Here is a 23,880-nt window from a genome sequence, read left to right on the forward strand (position 1 = left end):
CTCCTGAAATATATTGTTTGATTAGTTGTTTTTTGAGCAATAATCTAAATGTAGGGACCTCTCTCCAGCTCTGTTTGCTTAAAAAGTGCTTTTATCGTCACCCCTGAATGATATTCCCCTGTTATAGAAATCTCATGCTGGTAATGTTTCTGCTCTGAAGTCTGGTGGTAATATCTGCCTTTCCTTTTTCTCTTAATTTTTTTAGGCATTTTCACTACAATATTTCCATGTATAATTTGTCTTTACTTATGTTTTTACAAGATTCATGTCTTTTACCAGTTCTAGTATTTCCTTAGTCATTACATTTTGCTAGTTACTTCTTTATTGGTCTTTCTATTCTTTCCTTCTGGAACATCTATGTGAATATGCTATGTCTTTTTTTTTTTCTATTTCTTAGTATTTCCATTGTTTCTGTGTTGCATTCTTAGATTTGTTTCTCGGCTCTGTTTTACATTTTGATATTTCTTCAACTGTGTCTAATCTATTTAACTGGCTTGCCAAGTATTCCTTAAAATTACAAATCTCACTTTTTGCCATTTTCAAGTTTTGAAATGCTATGAAATTTAAAATGTCATTTACAAATAAAATTTACTCCTTGAATTATTATCATGCTTAATGATCCTGCATCCTGGATAAAAATTTCTCTTGAGCAGATGTTAAACCTATCTCTTATTAGATCTGTGACCTGGGGCAAAGTTATTTAATCTCTCTGTACAATGAATATACAATCATTGGAAAGAGCAATAATGTAAAAAACCTGGGAGGCAGGTTCTAAAATAGGTTGTATATTTCAACTCTAGACCTGACTTGAAGTAGTGTGTTTAGAACCCAAGATGAATTTCTCAAGGAAATTCATCTTTTCCTCATTGTCTGGAGTCTCCTAGGCACACGGCAGATTTAGCAGTGATAAGCTCAGTCCTGACTCTGTCTTTACATTTCCTCTTTTTTTTTTTTTGCATGATTTGATTCTTTTCTGAAATGTCTCTGGTAGGTTCTGTAGATGATAGTTGCACTTGAGAGTATATCAACTCTTCATCTTTCAGAATGCCTCTCACCCCCCCCCCCCCACTTTATCTTTCTAAGAATCCTATTTTACCACTGTCTTCCTTATGAGGTTTCCTCCCTGTCCGTCTTAACCTTCACTTTTCTTCCTTACAGCCTCCCATCACTTCCTACCAGTATCTTCCCTTCTCTGGAAGTATATTTTGGCCCCACATAGCCCCCATATGAAATGACAATCTGAAAAGATAAATAGTATTATGAGTTGGCCTTCTGGAGCCATTGAGATGCCAAAATATTTATTCCAAGGGCAATACTTAGTGAGTTAGATGCAGGAAAATTTCATTTTAAACTCACAGACTTCAATTCTGTGGAAATACTCCCTGGTGTCTTCCTTCTTTTGTTCTCTCCAGTGAGTATTTTAGACTTAATCATCTTTTCTGATAGCCATATCTTCTCATTGCATTCTTGACTCTGATGAATGTACTTTATAAAACAGCTTTGGTCAGCTATATTATCTTGCATCCTCCCAGATGCAAAGATTCAGGTCTCCTTGGCAGAAATAGAAATACTCCTATATGGAGGTAAAGACATCAGGCTAAAAAGTCTTCCTGCTGGTACCCAACCCTTTTACTCTGATTCTTCACATGTAACTTTGATTTTCTCCAAGCAAACTTCTGAGAGTCATGTGACTTCTGCCTGTAGAAATGCCAACCCACAGGCAGGAAAATCAAGACACACAACATGAACTCTCTAAAAATGGTTAAGCTGGGGTTTGCATTTTAAAAACCACCAACTCAACCACATTGAGCCTTTATATTTGTATTATAGTAAAATATATATAGTCTTTGCTATTTGGACTTTTGTTGCACATACAATTTGTAACAAGAAATATATTCATATTTTTGTCCACAGTGTCCCTGATGGCCCAGCTCTGGAGCTTTTTCATTACCTCCAAGTGGAGGACTGCATGCATTCAGTAATAACTTCCACTTCTTCCCTTCAGTCCTTGACAACACTGATCTACCTTCTTCTGTATAAATCTGGTTACTCTAGGAACTTCATTTAATTAAAATCATACAATGTTTTCTTTTTTTTTTGTGCCTGCCTTACTTCATCTAATATAACATCCTTGGGATTTATCCCTGTTGTAGTATGTGTCAGAATATGATGATACTTTGCTTTTTAATACATTTCATTTTATAGGTATTCTTTTTGGAAAGCTGATTTTGTGAGCCATAGAGCCGTACAACTTTTCATCTGCACTGACACTGAGATCATAGCATCTCTCACTCAGTCCTTTAAATGCCACTCTCTCCCACAGCAATGGCTCCAGCTCTGTCACATTGGAACTTTCAGCCTTTTAGCAAAAAAAAATGTTGGAAACACATCATCTGCACATGAAAAGTATTATTCTGAAATATGTAAGCTGTTTGACTAATCAGGTGAAACTTGGGAGCCATTAAACTTCTCTGGCATCTCAAATGGAAAGACTGACTAAGAACAACAAAAACTAGAGATCTGGAGACTTCATCTTATCCTAATCCATCTCTATGCTTCGTCTACTTGGAAACTGTGAAATGCAAATAGTCCAGTCACAGTCACCCAAACCTTCAGGTTCTTGTTATTGTTTCATATCTTAACCTTATTTCTGCCTCTTCCAATTTATTCTCCAAAGACATCTAACTGGTCTAGTTTTGTATCTTTCAGTAACATCCCAGTAACAGTAAATTTTCCTTAACCTGACTTTTGTTCCACATAATTGTCTCTGGAATTACTTTTCCAACCTCAGCCAATCAAGATTTTTCATTACCTTAGTTATATTTTCTATATTTTCCTCTTTGCTCTTTTTTCATGCTTTCCCTCCATGGCAACATGTTGCCTGGAGTCTCTGTCAAAATTATGGCCCTTAGCTTAAAGTACATCTTAAATACCCACCTCGTCCAAGAAATTCAAATCCTTGACACTCCATATTATCATCCCTTTTTTTATACCATACAGAACACTTTTGCTTCTATCTCTCTTTTTAGTCTATTCTATTATTCAATAGTCATTCATATATTAATTCTATTCTATTCTATTCTATTCATGCCACAAACAAATTAGGCAGCAAATTGCTTTAAGGAAGTAACTGTGTCTTGCTATCTGACACCGATCTCAGAAAGTAGGCGGTTTATAAATACATTTGTACTCTTGTATCTTTGTTTATTTGAGGGGGGTCCATGGCACTGTAACCTTGGATTACTAGTGAAACCAGCTCTTTAAAAACCATCTTCAATTTGCAGGGATGGAGGAAGTCAGCACTGACAGTTGGTTTATGAAGTATAGGAAATGAACCTCTGCACAGGACAGGTGACCTGGTGACATTTATTTAGTTTTACCTCATCACTGAGGGGTTGGGTATATATAATTTTGGGAAAAAAATACCAATTCAAAGGAACTCATATGAAAAACAAATTTATTTACAAATTTGTAAAACACAGATTTTTTTCAAATTTTTATTATCAAACTGATGTACAGAGAGGTTACAGTTTCATATGTTAGGCATTGGATACATTACTTGTACTGTTTGTTACCTGGTCCCTCATACCCCCCCTCCCTCCTCCCACTTTCCCTTTCCCCCCATGAGGTATTCAGTTCACTTACACCAAACAGTTTTGCAAGTATTGCTTTTGTCGTTGTAAAACACAGATCTTTAAAGAACTATTTTTTCTGTAGTAACAGGGTAAAGGGCAAAAAATTAGATGACAAGGATAATTTTTATATTTCTGGAATATCCGCAGTGCTTCAAGATACTCACAGTTGACAGTAGACATTATTAGCTTTTCTAGGAAATTCTAGAAATTTATAAAAATAGAACAATCCTAAATTATCTTTTTGGTAGGATAATTCTAGACCTACCCTTCACAAAATATAAGATTTTCATTTCTAGGTTGTTTGCTTAATGATTTTTAAAACTATACTTATAAAAATAATACTTATACAAGTTTCAGGGGAGAAAAAGTTTAATGGTGGTCTTTTGTTCTCAAGGGAAAATTGCTCAGTTTGTCAAAAAATAAATGTTAAAGGGACTATAGATTGAAAGGCACCTATTGGGAGGAACAAAATCACAGCAGAAATGAGGAAAATCTTTGAGAAGTGAATAATAAAGCAGATTGAAAATTATAAGTTTTTCATTATTCATCTTAAAAGAAGCTGTACTGCAAAGTGTCTGCTATTATTGCAGATTCTTAAAAGACAAGGGTAATAATTGCTCATTTATTTTTAAAATGAACAAAAGAAGACCTTTAACAATTGGAGGTTAGTTTACTTAGCTCTCACTCTGAAATCAATATTGTAGACTAGATCTTCAAAGAATCCACATATGACTGGAGGTGAGAATGGTAGAGAACTTGCCTAACAAACTCAAGGCCCTGAATTCAAACCCCAGTGTTCCTTTAAAAAAAAATGTTATGTCTAGAGGCACATAGTGTTCCTGGAGGGGAACTCTCTATGGCTTTGTATGTGTCAGACAATTTTAATTTCTTTTCATGACAGAAAATACTTATAGCTTGGAGACAAGCAGAAGAGTCCATTTATCTGTCTTTTACTCAGGTTTCCAGTTTTGTCATGCACGTGATGCCCTGCAGCCAGCTAGCAAAGTAAGCTGAGCAACTTGCTTTTCAAACTGTCTTCCCTGGAGCATATGAAATCGCTTCAATACAATAATACATTCTTGTAGAGAGAATTATCTTTCTAAAAGTATTAAAATTCTTTTGAGGAAGTGGCGCTGTGGCTCAAGTGGTAGAGTGCTAGCTTTGAGCTGAAGAGCTCAGGGACAGTGCCCAGGCCTAGAGTTCAAGCCCCCATGACCGACAAATAAATAAATAAACCTAATAAAATTCTTTTGAAAAGAAGATGAACTTATAGTTACCTATGATTATTATAGTGTTAATATTACATGAAAATTATATGTGTATGTATGTGTAAAATCCATCCAATCTTGCTGTGCACTGGGCCATAGCTGCAGATGTAGAATGATTAAGGCACTGTTTTGGACATCAAGGAGTAAGGGTCAAGTAAAAGAGTTTGATCTTTCTAGAACTACTCTGGTGCACAACCATCTGAAGACTTTTAGCAGTTGAGCCAGAAGACCACCCATTTTTCTAAATCAATGGCTCTCAAACCACCATTTTGGGCCATTTTAAAATAGCTTCCAAATGTGGAATGGATCCTCAAATGGATCTATCTTTTTGAAAGGCTTTCCTGATGATCCTAATGTATCCCATGATTCAGAGATATATGAGAATCCTGTGTCACAGGACCACAGGGCCAGGTCCTGGAGCAAATACAATGACAACTCTACCTGCTCATTAAAGTGGGAGTTTATAAGAGGTATTCCCTGAAGAGTGTTAATTCCTCATTTAACAAGTATTTACTGAGTGGGTAATACTGTTTGTTGTAGGTGCTTAGGGATGTAGCAGCAAGCAAAGCAGATAAAGTTTGCCCTTGAGAACCTAGTAGTCTAGACATCAAACATTAATTAAATAATGACCCACATTGTAACATAATCATAACCTGTAATTGGTACTCTGAAAACACAATGGAGGGCACTATGGGTAGATGAAGAGCAGGTGAAAGGATCTGAATTGAAGATTAACAGGAAAAGTTTCCAGATAAAGACAGTTTATAGTTCAGTTTTAACCAATAAGTAATAGTAATATGGGGCTCACCAGGAAAAATAGGCAGCAAAATGCTCTAAAATGGAAATAGATATTGTCACTGAGTCTCTATTATCCTCAAGACCCATTTGATGGACAGAATTTAGGACTGGGGCACACATCTAAAAGAACTGGGTATATTTCCATTCCACTGTTCTCTTGGGAAAACACTCTCTTTGGATGATTTTATGGCTACTATCTTTCAAAGCACTGTGCCTTTGCAACTTCAGGTCTTGAGTAGAATTGAGGAATGAACAGTGATGTCTGGGAGGGCAAAGACTGGAAATGGATCTAGGTTGCACAAGAGGACCATGCTTGGCCTTAACTCCCCTTTGAAGACTAGTGAAAAGACTTTGAGCCAGAAAACAACCTAACTTAACTTCAAGAATAGAGACTTGAATTTTAAGGATGAAACTGCCACAGGAGGCTGGAGGAGAGACAATGGTAGTTGGCTAAGCTCTGATGCAGAGGGGTTGGAAACAGGGAGACTAGTAGGAGCATACCTTTGGAGAATCAGTTCATAGGTCTTGGCAATTGATTGTATGTGAGAGTCAAGAAGAAAAAAATATCATCAAAGGAATTTTCAGAGAAGAATGAAGTCATTATATTCAATGTGAACATTTGAAAATGAAACCAGAAAAGAGAGAATGGATGGGGCTGAGAGCGAGAGAGAGAGAGAGAGGGAGAGAGAGAGAGAGAGAGAGAATGATGAAAAGGGGTGAGAATGATCAAGATGCATTGTACTCATAAACTGACATTCGTTGAATTGAAACCTTTTGTCCAACTACTTAAAAACTATTTGTTTTAAATAGAAATAAAAGAATTGCTCCACCCTTGTGCAACTGAGACAGTTTTACTGAGATAAAAAAACACTGGTTAGGAAAATATGCATGGACATGCCCACACACACTCCTAATTTGGAGGTGAAAGAAGGATTTGGTGTGATTATTTTGTTATCTTACAGCATTCTCTTGTAGGAAAATGGAAAACAAAGATTTTTCCAGCAGCGAATAAAAAAGTTCAACCTGAAGACTTATGAAATCACTCTGGTTTCTAATTTGACTTGAAAAATAAGAAGTAAAAATAAAGTCTATCAGAAAGTATGATTACTTTTAACTCTTGTTTTCATGCTTTGTATTGGATGGCCAATTATTAGAATATCTGGAGTTTCAGGCATTTCTCTTTCCAAAAGAAGCTCACAAACCCAAGATGCTTTTAGGATATTGTTTGTTGTTGCTACTCAAGAGAAAAACCAAAAATATTCTCCTGACAGAAGGCTAAATTAGACTCAACCAGCCTGGAATCTAATGACCATCCTCAAGGAATCTGACCTTATGTCTACATTTTGCCACATTCAACAGCGAAACAATGAAAGGTTCCAGGAACCAAAATATCTGCATCATGGTTGGAATGGAATTTTATCTGAATTTCAACCATATAAATATATGTACACAATATTATATATTATACAAATTTGCAATGATCTACTTCCACCTTCATCCATTCTTTCCTCAGTATGTCCATTTCACAAGAATACAGAAGGCAGGATTAGCTCACAGAGAATATGGTGTGACCGGTAAGTGCACCTTGCCTCCCAGAGAGCTGAGTGGTATAGGGGTGTATTAGCATCTGGACAAATTCAGTTGTTGGTAATTCCTTAGCCAAGTTCACATTGAAACAAAACATATATACAACCTCCTCAAAGCACATTTCCTTAAAAGAAAAAAATAAGATTACCAGAAAGCAATTTAGTCATTGTGGTTTCTGAAGAAAGAGCTATCTTTGAATTACCAGGAGTTTTCATTTTACAATAAATGTGTAATCCCGAGTTGTTATGGTTTGTGATTAAATCACAAACAGAGGCCCATATAAACCTCTAATCCCATTCTGCTGCACTGAGATTGTGTGGACACTGAAAAGAAGTATGATCATACTTCCCTAAGAATAACTCTCCCTTGCAGATCTCCATTTTTGACACTTTTTCTGTCAATATTTTAAATGTGCATGATCAATTTCTGCCATTTGTCCAACATCTCGAAGTGCCTGACAATATCCTAACATGAATTTCTGGACCTATTTCAGAAGGAGAATGACTGGTAACTCTCTGCACATGGATGATCTATTTTGATGTGAATTTAATTAATGCTATATATGAAACTCCAAATGTCACAGTCCAGGAGTTTAAAATTTTAATTACTTGACTGATTCAGTTAACTTATTCGAAAATGGAATTTGAATTTAATTTGGATATTAAAGTCTCTTACAATAAGTTCATTTTTAAGACAAAGAAACAAAGAAATCTCTCCATTATGATTTTAGCAAGTGACTGGTGATGATATGAACATGCTGCAAATAATACATAGTCTCAACATCACAAGTTGATCTACCAACTTGAAAGGGAGAGTTGGTTTGCCAAGTTATGACATCTGGTCATGAAGTCCAAGCTGCTTTTTGATGAAATTTGCAATTAGCAGCTGAGGCCGTTGCTGGTACTCCACCAATACATCATGGGACAGGTTGATCTGGTCAGAGTGGAGTCTGTCAAGAAGGGTCACACAGACCACGGCAGCTGGTTGAGCAAGTAATAAGATTACTGAAGTGAATCACAGGAATATTCACTTAAAGCATCCACATATGTAGTACATATATTTTGTGCTATTTTCCCCCTTATGCATGATCTTCAGAGCTCCTAGCCTTTTATAACATGTATATTTCTATGGAACTCTACCAATCATTTCATTGAGATATTTAGATGATGATAAGAAGATTGTGGTCACCCCCGCTTCTCCCTTTCCTTCACACTTGGTTGGATTCAGGCTTACACAAGCACTGTATTCAATATAAGAACAAGGAGAGAGAGAGACCCAAGCTCCAGCTTGCAATCCTATTTTTTAGCTCCTGGAGAAGGCTTGTCCATGTGAGAGTCTACCTAGGGAACTTATTCCTGAAGTCACATTTTACTCCTTGGTAATGCCCTTGATATTGCCTACTGCAAGACCTATTTAAGAGTAATGTAAATAAAGAAGAGATGTGGAATGTTTACCCAGGAAATACCAATCAAGTTAAGCATTGACCATGAAACTTGAAAGATCTGAAAGGTAATATACCAACACAAAAATCAGTTTTATGGAAGAACAAACAGACTTATAAAAAATAAGAATAATATCCTATGATAGATAAGAAGCTAGGGAGAATGGAACCAAAATCTCTCCAAAATTCTTACTTTTGAAGTTCCCATAAGAGCAGCATCTTTGGTCCATCACAATAGAAAAGTTCTAGAGAAAAAATGGCTGCCATATAAATTCTTTATTGTACATTTGAAGCCTTTGAGCCATGGAGTGTGGCTACCTGCATTGGCACCGATGGCAAGCACTTTAAATTGATTACAATACTCTTCATCTGCCCCTGAATCCATTTTGGAAGAAGAAAGTGCAAATAGAATTAGGTATGTCTGTATTAACAAACTCTGAAGGCATAAAATAAAGTTGGGTGTCAGTGTAATATTTGTTTCTTGACCTACTATTTCAGGCTACTTTGGAAAATCTGTATTTTAAAAAGTGTTCTGTAAACCTAATAGCATGCTATCTTTGAATTTTACTTTTAATTGATGAATAATAGTTATATATACTTAAGGGGTACAATTTGATATTTTGACATGTGAACATGGTAGAAAATGAACATAATCACCTCATATGCTTACCTTTTTAGATAAAAATCCCTACCTTTAGTAGTTATGAGATAAGAGTTTATGGCTAGCGTTGCCATCGTGAAAAATAAAGACCTAGAATTTTTCCATCTAACTAAAATCTTGTACCCTTTCTCTAATATCTCCTCATTCCTCACATTGTAGTTCTAATTTGCATTTCCTTGAAGACTAGTGATGTGGAGAATTTTTTATAGCTATCTATTGGGCATTTGTATATTGTTGTGTAAAAGTTCCCTGCAGGTCTGTTTGGTTTTATTTTTAAATCAGGACATTTGTTTCCTTTCTTTCTAATGGCATGAGTTCCTTATATATTTTGGACATTAAAAACCCTTTAAAGTATGGAGCTTGCAAGTGTTTCTCTCCTAGTTTGTATATCTTTTGTCTTTGGTTTATTCCTGTTATATGCCAGACATCTATAATATCTGATTCATACAGCTAGGGCATGAGCTAGTATTATTTTTGCTCTGTTTTGACAGATGATGAAATGAAGGTTTAGAAAGGTCAAATGGATGGCCGGTTTTGATGCAACTGTTAAATAAGTAGCCAATGAATTCTCAGCTTCCTAACCTGCTGAGTTCTCTTCTGTATCCCTTCTCTCCTGAGCCATTTGCTTGCAGGTACTGCTGCCCTGACCTATCGACCAAACTGACCTTGCATGTTCAGTGACGTGAACAGATGGGAAACTATTCTACATCTGCTGAATTGAATATTTCATCAGATAGGACCCTATTTATTCAAAATTCACTTGATTGTAAAACCACTTGGCTGAACAGGCAACTGAACAAATGAAAGAGCTAGAAATTTCCCCCAGCTTTTCTAGTTAATGATCAGCAAGTCTGTGAGGACTGACAGAGGTTGGCAATAGCTAGAAAAAGTTGCAAGTCCTTTTCTAATCTTTCCCTTGGTAGAACCATGAAAGGAAAGAACACTCTGTACCCTGCCCAGAGCAGGAGTCATTTTTGCTAAGTCTTTTCTGGAATTCAAGGGTAGTACCAAAGATGGAAAAGAACAGGTAATAACAATCTCAGTGATGTTTTCTTGACCCTGAAGAGTCCATTAACAAACAGCATATAATAATCTTGTCTCTGAAAATTACTATTTCCATGACCAATTAAAAGGGACTAATTACCCAAAACAACTTGTCAAAATTAAGCCTGACAGCTTTGCTACCATAATCCTCAGATTAGGCATGGAGGCTGGCTCCAGGGGCAGGAGGGACACTTAGTGACCTAGCTGTCAGTAAGGAGGTTGTCAGCTAACTGAGCCGAGGATGGAATGTAATGAGAACCTGAGGTCAGAACACTGGGCTTAATGTACCTAGAGCTGTACTGGGAATGGATGCTCAGTGATTCTCAGCCCTTTGGCATCATTCAGGGCTCCTTTGAGAGCTAACAAAAGTGGTCATTAGAACCTCTTTCACACAAAAATGCTTCTATGTACAAAATGTTTATGCAAAAAGCCCAGGTCCCCAAAGCCCATGTATCAAAACTTAGGACTCCACGAAGCCCTGGGAGCCACTGCTTTAACTTTGTCTTTAGAGAAATCTTCTGGAAAGGTCTTCTCTTGCACTGGGTACAGATATTGAAGCTGGACCACAATACCCATACTTACAGCCATACAGGCTGGCCTTTGGAAAATGTGAAAATGACAGGTTGACACTGGGGCTCCTGGCCTGGCCTTTCTATCCACTCTTCTTCTACCTCTTGCAGGCTCTTTTTATATCCACCACACTTCCCTTTCTTCTACAGGGTTGGAGTTTATAATGTGAGTATTCATTCAGTACTGCCTAGTAAATGAAGGATAGAAATAATTGTTTAATCAACAACCCAAAGCCTTTGTACTTCCTTGGCTCCCCTTAGACATTAATCTCAGGCTGTTTGCGATGAATCACAATCCAGGTAAAGACAATTTGTATTAAAAGAAGCTGATCAAGTCTAGGAACATACAAACAATTTGTTCTCCTAGGTTGATTTTCTTAGAATGGGGCCTATTGGTCACTGGTATCAGAACAAGAGATGGGTAATAATTCTGTCTTTTAGGTTCCATCCCACACAGATGAAACTAGCGTGGGGTAAAGGGTGAAAGGTGAGAGAATAAATTATTTGAATGGCCATTTTTAAAAATTGATGCTTTAGGGCTGGGAATGTGGCCTAGTGGTAGAGTGCTTGCATAAAGCCCTGGGTTTGATTCCTCAGCTCCACATATACAGAAAAAGCTGGAAGTGGTGCTGTGACTCAAGTGGTAGAGTGCTAATCTTGAGGAAAAAGAAGCCAAAGACAGTGCTCAGGCCATGAGTGCTCAAGCCCCAGGACTGGCAAAAAAAAAAAAAAAAGCTACTTTAAAGACTTTAAAATCTGTCCCTGGCTTACATCAAATTACCATAAATGTACATATCTAGACCCTAACTATTTATGTCCCCAAAGAAAGGCTACATTAGTTGCTGGAAGCAAGGTTTCCTTTTCCTCCTTTTGAGGAATTGTCTTATATCTTCTTATAAAAGTGTGGTTTAAAACCTTGCATGTTATAATATAGCTGATCATTTCATTTGTTTTAAATTTGGATAATGTCTTGGTGAAAAAAATCTCAATTTCTTCCTTTCATTATATAATAAGGGCCAAATATCTCACTTTTACTATGGTCTCTGAGAAACTCAGAGTTTCATTTTTTAGGTTTAGAATTGTACTACCAGGTGGCTACTTTGATACCTAAACCTCTTAACCTATTCTCTTAAATAAATGTCTTAAATGTATTCTTCTTCAACTAATAGTTGCCACTCACACTTTTTTCAATAGTGGTGACGGGGCTGGGGATATAGCCTAGTGGCAAGAGTGCCTGCCTCGGATACACGAGGCCCTAGGTTCGATTCCCCAGCACCACATATACAGAAAACGGCCAGAAGCGGCGCTGTGGCTCAAGAGGCAGAGTGCTAGCCTTGAGCGGGAAGAAGCCAGGGACAGTGCTCAGGCCCTGAGTTCAAGGCCCAGGACTGGCCAAAAAAAAAAAAAAATAGTGGTGAGCACAAGTCATCTTTTTTTTTTTTTTTTTTTTTTTTTTTTTTTTTTTTTTTTTGGCCAGTCATGGGCCTTGGACTCAGAGCCTGAGCACTGTCCCTGGCTTCTTCCCGCTCAAGGCTAGCACTCTGCCACTTGAGCCACAGCGCCGCTTCTGGCCGTTTTCTGTATATGTGGTGCTGGGGAATCGAACCTAGGGCCTCGTGTATATGAGGCAGGCACTCTTGCCACTAGGCTATATCCCCAGCCCCTCAAGTCATCTTTTAATAGAAACATGCTACAGCTTGCACCAGAGAATAGTGAAGGAGCCATGTACAGGCAGAAGGGAGGACTCTGATTAAAAATGTTTAAAATCTTACAAAACAAGAAAAAGCAAGCTGCCCTGTGGACATAACCTTCACAATAAAATTAAATTTAAAAAAGAAACAAACTGCTTTTTAAAAATATTGTTTTTGTAAAAACTAAATAATAACTAAAGTAATAACTAAAGTCAGGATTATGAATACTTTTACCACAAATGATAAATGTCTAAGGCAATGGGTGTGCTAGTTCCCCATTTGATAACGACACAAGCTATTCATATCTTGAAACAGCAAACTATACCCATGAATTTTGCATAATTATAATATGTCAATTTTTAAAACACTGAACTGTCAAGCATGTTGGTGTACAGTGGTTATATCACACTACTCAGGAGGCTAAAGCAGGATAATCTCAAGCTCAATGATTAGTAAAAAGACCCTCTCTCCAAAAACAAAATAGGAAATAAATTATTTATCATTGCACTTAAGTTTTCAGACTTGACGGACAATTCTATGACCAAAAATAACAGCTATTCATAGTGTTGGGTATCTGCTTAACATCTGATTTGATTTCATTGCTAACAATTGGGATATGCTCAGCCTTTAGGGTTTGTTGGATGAAGTAGTACCATTACCTGTTCAGAATACTTAAACCAGAAAAAAGTCACTGACTTCTCATGGTATATTCTCTGGATCTTCTGCCCAGAGACCACAGATCTTGTGGTGTCCATGTCCATAGGGAGATTCTAGACAAGATGCAGAACAGCCCATGCATACAGAGTTAACTTCAAAGTCCTGCCCTACCACCCCTCTATTGAGAAGGCAGAGACATTACTTAACCTGTTATTTAACCTGTGTCCTTTTCTCTTGAGAGGGTGAAGAGAATTAAGTCTGGTTTCCTCCTACCTTTTCAAAAATAATGTTTCAAAATCCTGATTTATCTCTATTTTAGGCTTAAGCAATGTTCTAGCTCCAAACCAACTATAATCTTTAATTCTTGTAATATTTTTTGGGTCTTATCACTGGTCACTGTGCAGTTGCCAGGGTCCAATAATCTTCATGGCTGGGAACAGCAAAGGAATGTAATAATGGAATTAAAGTCAGCTTCTGTTCCCTTTTATTGAACAGTTATAAAGTAACAATATGAAGACCAAAAATATCCCCAAAGTTACGAGTATCTGTCAAAAGAAATAACACTGAATTCTTCCTTTCCCCCAAAGAAAAGCCACTGTGAGTTGTAAACAACTAAAGACATTGAAGATAATTTAAGCAGAACTTAATCTTAGATAAATATTAGGTTTCATATATTGCCAGGAAAGCACATGTCAAAAGGCAGCATTTGACTCTAAAAAGCTGGATAAAGATAAATATATTTATCAGAGGTTCACAATGCAGGTGGATTATCATCTTTAACCAGAAGTGTGCGGGTTTAATTAAAGTAATTTTTACTTTAAGAGAGGAACAGGTAGGTGCATCATATAAAATGATAGATGCATTCATTCAACATGATACCATGTGTCTACCATGTTATAGTTTTGTATTTATTATAAGGTTTCACCTTTTGATGTATAATTATTTAGAGAATTCCCGTACCTTCCTTTCTCTCTATTGTTTGTTAAAGCAGCATTGGATGCTTAATTCTCTTGCTCTGGATAATGAGATGAGTAGAGTGCCAGTGATTCATGGGTGCTGGTAGCCTATTGCACGTAGGCAATAGGCTAACTACCAAGCAACAAGACTCTGAAGGACTGCAGGTATAGCAAAAAATAAATAAATAAATAAAAATAAAAAAGCATTTGTATAAACCTAATGGCAAAGGGAAACGTTGACCTATTTGGACGGTTAGCAGGCACTCCAGTTTTTCAGATGACTCCAAACCAGGATATCATTGATGAACAACAGATTCCATTTTATGGCCATTTTCCAAGGCCAAGAAGAGTCTAGCAGTCATCCTTTTTATTCATTCACTAATTTATTTAGCAAATATTTGTTGAATGCCTATGTGGCAGCCATTACTCTAAGTGCTGGGGCTCTATTAGTGATAACAAAGTACCTGTAGTTACAATGTTCATATCTTAATGGAGAGAGATAGTAAATATAGGCCTTTATGCATCAGTCATGTGAACTAATATATAAGCTAAAAATAACCAAATAAGTTTGATAGTCATTGGTGGTAATCAAAGGAGAATGACAGAATGAGTGGATTCATTTGTGGAAATTTGACATCAATTGCAAAGATAAGAAGTGGTCATCAACATGGACGCAAGCCCGGTGCCCAGTAGATGCAGAAAGATTTGTTTCTGCACTCCATGAATAATTCCATTTGTTTCTGGACTCCATGAGTGATTCCTCTGGAGTACAACCATGGGTGTCTAGAAAACTTATATGTATAGAATGTTCTTCATAAGATGAAATTATCACTTATCACCTTAGGAATTCATATTGGCTATTCACTCATCTGGTAGTATTAAAGATGCAGAGAAAGCTCTTTGATAGAGACAGAAAAGACAGCCACCAGAGAAGGCTGGAGAGACAGCGTGGAGTGGGTCACCACGAACAGACACGGAAGGTGAGTTGTAGGTGGGGACAGGGCTGGGAAACCAAGCAGCCATGGAGGTCTCTGAGTGCCAAATGCCTATCTTGTGTTGCTTACCATTGGTGTGTTCTAATGTCCCCTGTTTGAGTAACTGCTTGGAAATGCACCCAGACCTTCCTTAACGCATAAAAATATGTATAAAAATCAAAAGATGCTGCTCTTCCAGGGACAGCATACCAGCAATCTGCTCTGAAAAAGTGGCATCTGTAGGAGATAAGGGGCCCTGCCATCATGAAGAAATTTGGACAGGAATATTACCAAGAACTACCAAATTAGTCAGAGTTGTAGATGCAGCCTCTAGTGTGTGCTTCAGGAACCCAGAGAGACTGCTCCATGAATAAGCTGTAGGGAGGGGTGGGGGTAGGAAAAAAGCTCCTTACAGGCTGAGATCAATAACCAGCAGGATCTGGAACTACAGAATAGTAGAGGAAAGCCATAAAGATGAGAACCTGGAGTGTCAGGGAGCGCAATGTCATGGAATCATAGCAAGGTCCGAAATGCTCTTATAACAGAATAGCTTCTCTCAAGTTCCCAAAACACTCTAAAGAGGAAGACTTGGATCAGGGTTCAAAAGCCTAGAACTCTCTGGCTGCCACTAGGAAAGAGCTGAGTCACCATACTTAATCTGAGCAGCATGTTGGTGGGTCATCCATTTATGTTTAGTTAACTTGGTTTCCAGAGTCTATTCATTTATATACTACATGGAGCAGTGGCTGGAGTGATCACTTGTTTCCCTAATAAAGAAATTCCTTCAAGATGTGTGTTCATTGGACTGTTCCTTGAACAAAGTCAAGCTGTCTGTCCCACTCTCGTTGATAGAAAAACAAACACTATTATTCTTAAAGGGGGCATTAACTATGACCTTCTTAACAGCATAAATGTGTCTTTACTGTTTTTCACCCATATATTCAGGGATTTGCCTGTATGTATATTCTGAGATGCCAATAATAAAGGTAATGGGTCTGCTGTTCATCTCTTCTTAGGAGCTGTAGCTTCCTTCTCAAATGTATTCTTGGAAATGTAACCACAGAAATTTGGCACCGTTAGCTCACACTTGCAATAGTATGTAGGAGGCTCAGATCAGGAGGATTGTAGTTTTAGGCTAGCCTGAAGAGGAACTCTATCTCAATAAAAAGAGATGGAGTATAGTGGTAAAAGAGGTGGGCATAATGAAATATTCCTGGCATCCCTGCTATGACAGAAGCCTAAGATGGGTGAATCATGAAACCATCAGCTCAAAAAAGGGCTAGCGGTGTGGCTCAGCAGTAAAGAGCTCCAAGTATAAACCTCAGTACCTCCAAAAAACTGTTGCTACATACATTTAATGCTTAATGTGTATACTGAAATTGATTGACTATAAAGAAAATACTAGAGTTCAAATTCTGATTGTGTTAAAATAAAGAATTATTGGGCTGTAACACTTTTTAATTTTTCTGGAAGTACTTTTCTGAAAGTACTTTATGCTTACAAAGTGTGTGCTCTCTTGCTAAGCCACTCCTCCAGTTCATTCTTTTGCTTTTGTTTTTCAGAGAGTGTTACACTTTTTTTTCTGAGTCTGTTCCAAGACTACAGTACTATGTACGCCTTTTGCAAATAGCTGGGTTTTCAGGTCTGTGCTACCATTCCCGTCCAAGCTGTAATTCTGTATTTTGTCTTTAAAGCTTTTACTCTCTGGATAGCAGAACATGACACTCCCCAGGTACACTCCCAATAACTCTTACTACTCCTCTTCAGTCTCTTCCAGCTTTTGAGTATTAACTTCATCTATGTCGACATTTTTCTGTCATCTCATCCACTATATGGACTTGAATGAGATTTACAATTTTACTCCGGCAATCAAACCTCTCATGGGAACTCTTAAGTCCATCTGTGGCCTTGTCCTCCGTTTGGTAAGATCTAAATGGATCTTCACCTTCAAATCCTCACCTAAAATTGTTTTATCCCAATAATGATAACCTTTGAGGTAAGCAGCAGTCATTCTTATCTCCTCCTTCTCTACCCAAATTCAAACCACATTGTCAACAAGCCTTATTGGCTTTGCCTTTAGAATGTTTCTAGAACCTGACCAAGTATCCTGACCTCCACTGCTGTCAACCTGCCCTGTTAACTTGCCCATTGTTTCTCACTGGACTTTTGTCTTCCTACCAGACTGCCTCAATGTGTGTGGATCGCTTTATTTTACCTGAGTCCACTTATGGGGACAGATGGAAATGCTGAAAACTTAACTGTTATTCTTCCACCCTGTATGCACCCAAGATGCTGAGCAATATGGCTCTGTCACCAGCCACTGTTTCCATAGTCCTTTTTGACCCCCTTTTCCCTCTTTTTCTGCCTGTCTCCTGTCCCTTCTTACTCCTCTTCCTGCTCTGGCTACAATCCATTAGCTTCTTCCAACTCAACAGTTAGAATCACTGCGATGAAATGTGTGTCAAATCTGGTCACTTTTCTATTCAGAGCCTTCCCATAGCTTCCTGTTTACTCAGAGAAAAATCACAGTTCTCACATGACCCACAAAATCTTCACTACCCCCTCATTCACTGCTCTCACCCCCTCTGTGTATTCTGGTCTCTGTCCTGCTCCTCCAACACATCTGTATGCTGCTGCCTCTGGCCTCACATTGACATCTACCAGAATGTGCTTTCTATGTTTCCTTTTCTCAAATGGCACTTTCTCCCTAGTCCTTTCCCTGTTCATGCTAATTAAAATAGTGATTGGCAGACTATTTCAGGAATCCCATTTGCATCTTGTCTCAATAATTCAATTGTAATAGAAAATCGCAGCTACTACCAGGATGAAGAAAATGAAACTTACTGTCAAATCCCAGCTATATTTCCAACCAGCTGGTGCCCTTCAGCACCTTGTTCTTGACCCTGATGCTACATTTCCCCATATTCATAGTGGGAATAATGTCCTGTGCTCTCAAAAGACATGAGGAGGTAATATATTACAAACAATTATAAAGCATGCATTTGTCCCAAAGTAATAAATAGCCAACCCCCTTTCTCTTCCTCTGAAGTGTGAGCCGAGATGCATGGATGGCTTACCTTTTAGGCCACAGAGTCCACACATGGATGCAAACACTGTAGATTCCATTTCTATATTCCTGACACCAGCTTTGTATGCTCTCTTCAAGTAATCTAACTTTTTTTCTCTAGAAAAAGAACACAGTGCTCCATCTAATCGACCTTGTCCTGAAAGAGAATGGAGAACATTTAGTGGCCCATGTTCCACTTTAGGCTTCCCTAATGGCTGAGGGGATAGCACCGATACAGGAGCGGTGAGAGAGGAGTCCTGCTCAAAGATGCTCTCAGCAATGATGGTGTTTGTACACAGCATCTCTCCATTTGGCCATTGTGACAGAGACAGCCAGATGCAGGCAATTGGTACATGTCCTCCCTCACATTCACCAGCAGGCTGCATGCCGCCCTTCTGCACTCCTGTCTTCCTATCAGACTGTCTCAATGTGTGTGGATCACTTTATTTTACCTGAGTCCACTTGTGGGGACAGATGGAAATGCAGAAAAGCCGGACACTTATTCTTCTACTATGTATGTACCCAAGGTCACTCCCCAGGAGGATTCTGAGCTATGTGGCTCCATCACCAGCCACTGTTTCCATAGTCCTTTTTTACTCCCTTACCCCTCTTTTTTCTGCCTTACTCGTGTCCCTTTAATGGTGCTTCCACTGTGGCTGTCAACTTTCCGCCCTTCCTTCTCTTCTCTCTAGCACTGCCTGCCAACACCTTGAAGACAGTGTTATTGAAGCTGATTCAAGGGTAGATGTCCCCAAAGCTAAGCAGATAATGTCAACAGATTGATGGGAGTCTGCTCACATCTACTCCCTGGCATGTGGCCCCGAAATGGGCCAGAGCTGCCATTACATATTATTTTATAGTTTAATATTACTTTGTGTTATTTCAAAAAGCCCCATATCTGGATGTTTATATAAAATCTCTAGAAATTACAAGTGTCAAATAATTTCCACACAGATCAAAGAAAACAGACTCCAATAGGCAGCCATTTGCAATGTTGATCTTAAACATGTGCTGAATGAGTCTCTAAATCAAGAAACTGCAAACCAGTGGCCTATGGTAGAGATATCAAGCCCCTTCTATTTTATAACAAACACAAGGTGAAACACCTTGACTATCTTCAGTTAGCACGTAGAAAATAGAACTTTCTCCATGCCTCATTTTTAACAGTTCAATATTATAACTGAAGTTTGATCCATTAGAAAACAAGTCATTTATAGTGAATTCTAATACAATTTGAATATGAACACAAATGCTTTACAGAATTTCTTGAATGTCCCCTTTACATGATACCAAGCCTCTGTAGATTTTTTTTTCCTGGAATGAACCAGGGTATGTCTTTGGAGGGTGTTTTGCCTTGTTCCTCACTCCTTAAAACAAGAGCTGTTATTTCATATTGGCCTTCAATTTGGGTCTAGATAGGGGGAAATTAGGAGCTGAGAAATTAATGCTCCACTTTGAGACCACCCTCTTCCTGTGGGACTGATTCACACAAACATTTCTTCCTGCTTCCTAGCTTCCATTTTTATCTGGGATATCAGTGAACAGCAGAGTTATAGAACCAGCATAGTTCCCCTCTTCTAAAGTCACTGGTTTAAGTTAAAGGCATGAACAGAGATAAGATTTTGTCAACATTACTAATTGCATTTCAGTATTCAATTTGTTCCTAGAGGATTAAACCCACTCTCAATATAAATTCATTCCACATGTTTCTCTAATGCCTACTGGGCCCTTGTATGGCTGTGGTTTAGTAAGTTAAAAAGCGATTTCCGTTTCTTTTTTTTTTTAATCCACAACTATTAATTTCCTAAAGCAGAGTTTTTGGTATAAATTATGGGATTGCATAACAAAGAGTTCCTGGAATTTTCTGTTATTTTCACAGTTTAGAAGTTATTCTCACCTTCATAGAAGTCATAGGTACACATCGTGTGGCCGATGAGGGTTGGGAAGTTGGGAATTTCTTTGCTGCAGTTGAATAGCTCTTCTACCAGTTCCTTGTCAAGTTCAGTACTTCGAGTAACAATGTTGTCCAGAATCACCTGCTCAAACTGGGGCTTGAAGAAGGAATCTACAGCTGTGTCTGTTATTACAACCGAGCCTGGTGCAATTCCTGCAATACAGGAGTATGTCAGTCATCACAGAAGACAATCACTTAGAGTTCCCTTATTTAAAATGACATTATAGTATGTAACCTGTTCTGCCAACATTAAGTAATGCTAGTTGCTAATGATTCTCTGTGTTTTCATCTTTAAAATTATTTTCTTTTCCAAATGCAAGTAAATAACATCCAGAACAGGCATTTCCATTTGCTGTCTTTCCAGATTCACATTTACAACATGATGGGGTTTAGATTTCAAGACAAACATGACTCTTGGACATGCAAATTAGTACCAAGCTTCAGGCTCATTTTTGAATAAATTAGGTCAAGAATAAACTAAATGAGCCTGCCAGCAAGTAGCTTTCATAAAGTGATGTGACTACTTGATAGTTAATCTTCCCTGAAACTCCTTGATTACTATAATTTCTTGGCACTTTCCTCCTCTCTTCCTTCAGATTCTCATCACATTCGCTCCCTCTCCTCTCTGACTCCATGTAAATTAAGCTTCTCTTCTGACCTTCCATTGCTACAAAATCTGGCTTGCTCAAGGGATTCCTGCTCACTTGAGCAACCAGTTTCTGCCAATTCTTATTCTCCCAGCCTGGAATATGTTTACATCCTCTCCAACTCCTGACAGTCAGGTGTCTGCTTATGTCCTTCCCTGCACAAGGTATGAATCCAGGGAGGAACAAAAGAATAAACACAAATAGATAAAAAGCAACATGGATCAGTGTTTACCCACCTTTCTATATATGTGGTACTGAGGAATTGAACCCAGGGCTTCATGTATACGAGGCAAGCACTCTTGCCACTAGGCCATATTCCCAGCCCATGACCCACCTTTCAATACACTGATTTCTATTGACAGCATGAATAAGATGATATGTCCTAATTTTGCCCTCGACTCTCTCTGTTCTAACATTCATCCTACTTTTTACAGCTACGTGCTTATCTGTTTCTCTGATAGAACAGAACCTATGTGAAGGCAAGAACAGTACCTGCTCACTGCTCTCTCTCTCCAGGTCTAGCATCATGCCTGTCGTAATAAGGCATTCAATCAAATCTGCTGAATGAGTAAAAGCTTCTGTAAAGATGCCATTTGGAATGTGTCTGCAACCCACCTATCTCAGTAAATAAAGCTTATTCTTATTCTTGGTGTATTGATCAAGGTAGAGTTAATTACAGACATTTTAGAAGATCCTGCTCATGACCCATGGTGGCCTCTGAAGATAGAGTGTTAATAGGTTATATACCTTTTATATAAGCCAAACAAGTGGCTTCTTCAACAGCTTACCAAGCCCCAAGAATAAGAAAGCAATTGCGAAGCAAGTTGAACATGGGTGCAAACAAAATTATGTTATTCACATGTGCTCTTAATATTAGGTACACTAATGCCCTGTGGCTTTAGTTACTCAAAGACAAAAAATATTTACTCCAATACCTTTTTACTTATCAAGATATGTTTGTTCATTCAAGACCCAATTGTGTTTGCAAAGAAATACAGTACCTCTTTCATCTTCAAACACAATAGTGCTTAAAGCAAATTAAATGGCCAGCCGGCCAATGGTAGCTTACACCTGTAATCCTAGCTACTCAGGAGGCTGAGCTCTGAGGATTGAGGTTCAAAGCCAGCCCTGACAGGAAAGTCCATGAGTCTCTTTTCTTCAATTAACCACTAGAAAACCAGAAGTTGTGCTGTGGCTCAAGTGTTAAGTGCTAGCCTTGAGCTGAAGAGCTCAGAGCCAGCACCCAGGCTCAGAGATCAAGCCCCATGACTGACCAAAAAGAAAAAAATTAAATGAACCCATCTTATTTATAAGCTTACAGTTCTTAATGGGGCTATAAGTTTAAAAGGAAGGTGTTCACACCAGAATTCAGAGCTCTTCATTGTGAGTTTGGTGCCATTTTGTTGCAGAGTGTATCATATTCCAAAGAAACAAATGAGCTAGGTGATTGCTGGAATGCTTTGTCCTAGCCTGGGACTTAGGAATAGCAAGTTGCAACTTCCAAGCCAGAACAGCACAGTCTATAAGTGTGAGCTCCACATATCCTACAACTCAAGAATCATGAGCAACATTAATACCGATGGGATCTACTTCATCCCTGGTATGTGGTTACTTGCTACTTATTACTAGGAATATTATTAGACAAATTATAATCTGGAAGGAGTTCTGATGAAACTCAAGCATCTTACATCCTTTGTTTGGACATCCACAAATAACCTTTCTCCCATGTATGAAGGGCCTTGACTGGACGTTGTTTCTGGATCACAGCTGTAGAAAGGCCACAATGCTTTCAATCTGCCTGCTTTTAATGAAGTGTGGCTTAGCCATCTGTGGCTGTGATATTGGATATGCCATTCTCCAATTCTTTAGGATTGGATTTTTAAGATCTAGTCTTGTTCCAAAATTCTCCCTTGTGTGATTCTAAGACCATTTTCATCCAAAATTCTCATTCCTTTTTATAGTGCCCATTCAAGTCTTGTCACTCAATCAAACCTTTCTATGTGCAATGTCCTGGCTGTGTTTTCATGTGATAACATGTGAAAACTATACCCTGACAAGACATTGTAAGATCTGCTCCTTAAGAAAAGGTAGAAGATGCTCTTACACATAGTACTAGAATTCCTAGCCAGAGCAATTAGGCAAGAAGAAAATATAAAGGGGATCCAAATAGGAAAAGATGAAGTTAAACTTTCTCTCTTCGCAGATGACATGATCCTATACCTAAAGAACCCCATAGACTCTACCCCCAAGCTACTAGAGCTGATCCAAAACTTTGGCAAAGTTGCAGGATATAAAATAAACCCTCAAAAATCAACGGACTTTCTCTATGCTAACAACCCGAAGACCGAGGCTGAAATCAGGAAAGCAACTCCTTTTGCAATAGCCCCCCAAAACATAAAATACCTAGGAATAACCTTAACCAAAGAAGTGAAAGACCTCTTTGATGAGAACTTTAAAAGCTTGAAAAATGAAATTAAGTCAGAACTAAGAAAATGGAAAAACCTCACATGCTCCTGGATTGGGAGGATTAATATAAACAAAATGGCAATATTGCCAAAGGCTATCTACAAATTCAATGCAATACCCATTAATATCCCAACAGCATTCTTTAATGAAATAGAGGAAGCAATCCAGAAATTCATATGGAACAATAAAAGACCTAGAATAGCAAAAACACTCCTAAGCAGAAAGAACAGTGCTGGAGGAATTACAATACCCAACTTCAAGCTGTATTATAAAGCTATAATAATAAAAACAGCTTGGTATTGGCACCGGAACAGGCCTGAAGACCAATGGAACAGAATTGAAGACCCAGAATTGAACCCACAGAACTACGCCTACTTAATCTTTGATAAAGGAGCTAAAACAATAAATAGTATGGAAGAAAGATAACCTCTTTAACAAATGGTGCTGGCAAAACTGGCTCAACAC

The 23,880-nt window shown here is 38.1% G+C and overlaps 1 protein-coding gene across 3 annotated transcripts in view; it reads right to left on the reverse strand.

The window, feature by feature from the left end:
* Positions 1-7,096: 7,096 nt before the first annotated feature.
* The window catches only part of Upp2 (uridine phosphorylase 2), a 31,461-nt gene continuing 14,677 nt past the window's right edge, over positions 7,097-23,880 (reverse strand). For 2 of the 3 annotated variants that reach the window (XM_048345433.1, XM_048345431.1), the window contains 3 exons: positions 20,246-20,455; positions 18,359-18,505; positions 7,097-8,268 (listed from right to left, as the gene is read on the reverse strand). In XM_048345433.1, the coding sequence (XP_048201390.1) occupies positions 8,117-8,268; positions 18,359-18,505; positions 20,246-20,455 (509 nt within the window). In that variant the 3' untranslated portion in view covers positions 7,097-8,116. Of the gene's footprint in view, positions 8,269-12,885; positions 13,782-18,358; positions 18,506-20,245; positions 20,456-23,880 lie in introns of those variants that run through there. The other variant, XM_048345432.1, reaches the window with a different exon arrangement.

The sequence above is a fragment of the Perognathus longimembris genome, chromosome 4, assembly GCF_023159225.1.
Source record: "Perognathus longimembris pacificus isolate PPM17 chromosome 4, ASM2315922v1, whole genome shotgun sequence".
NCBI classification, from domain to species: Eukaryota; Metazoa; Chordata; class Mammalia; order Rodentia; family Heteromyidae; genus Perognathus; species Perognathus longimembris.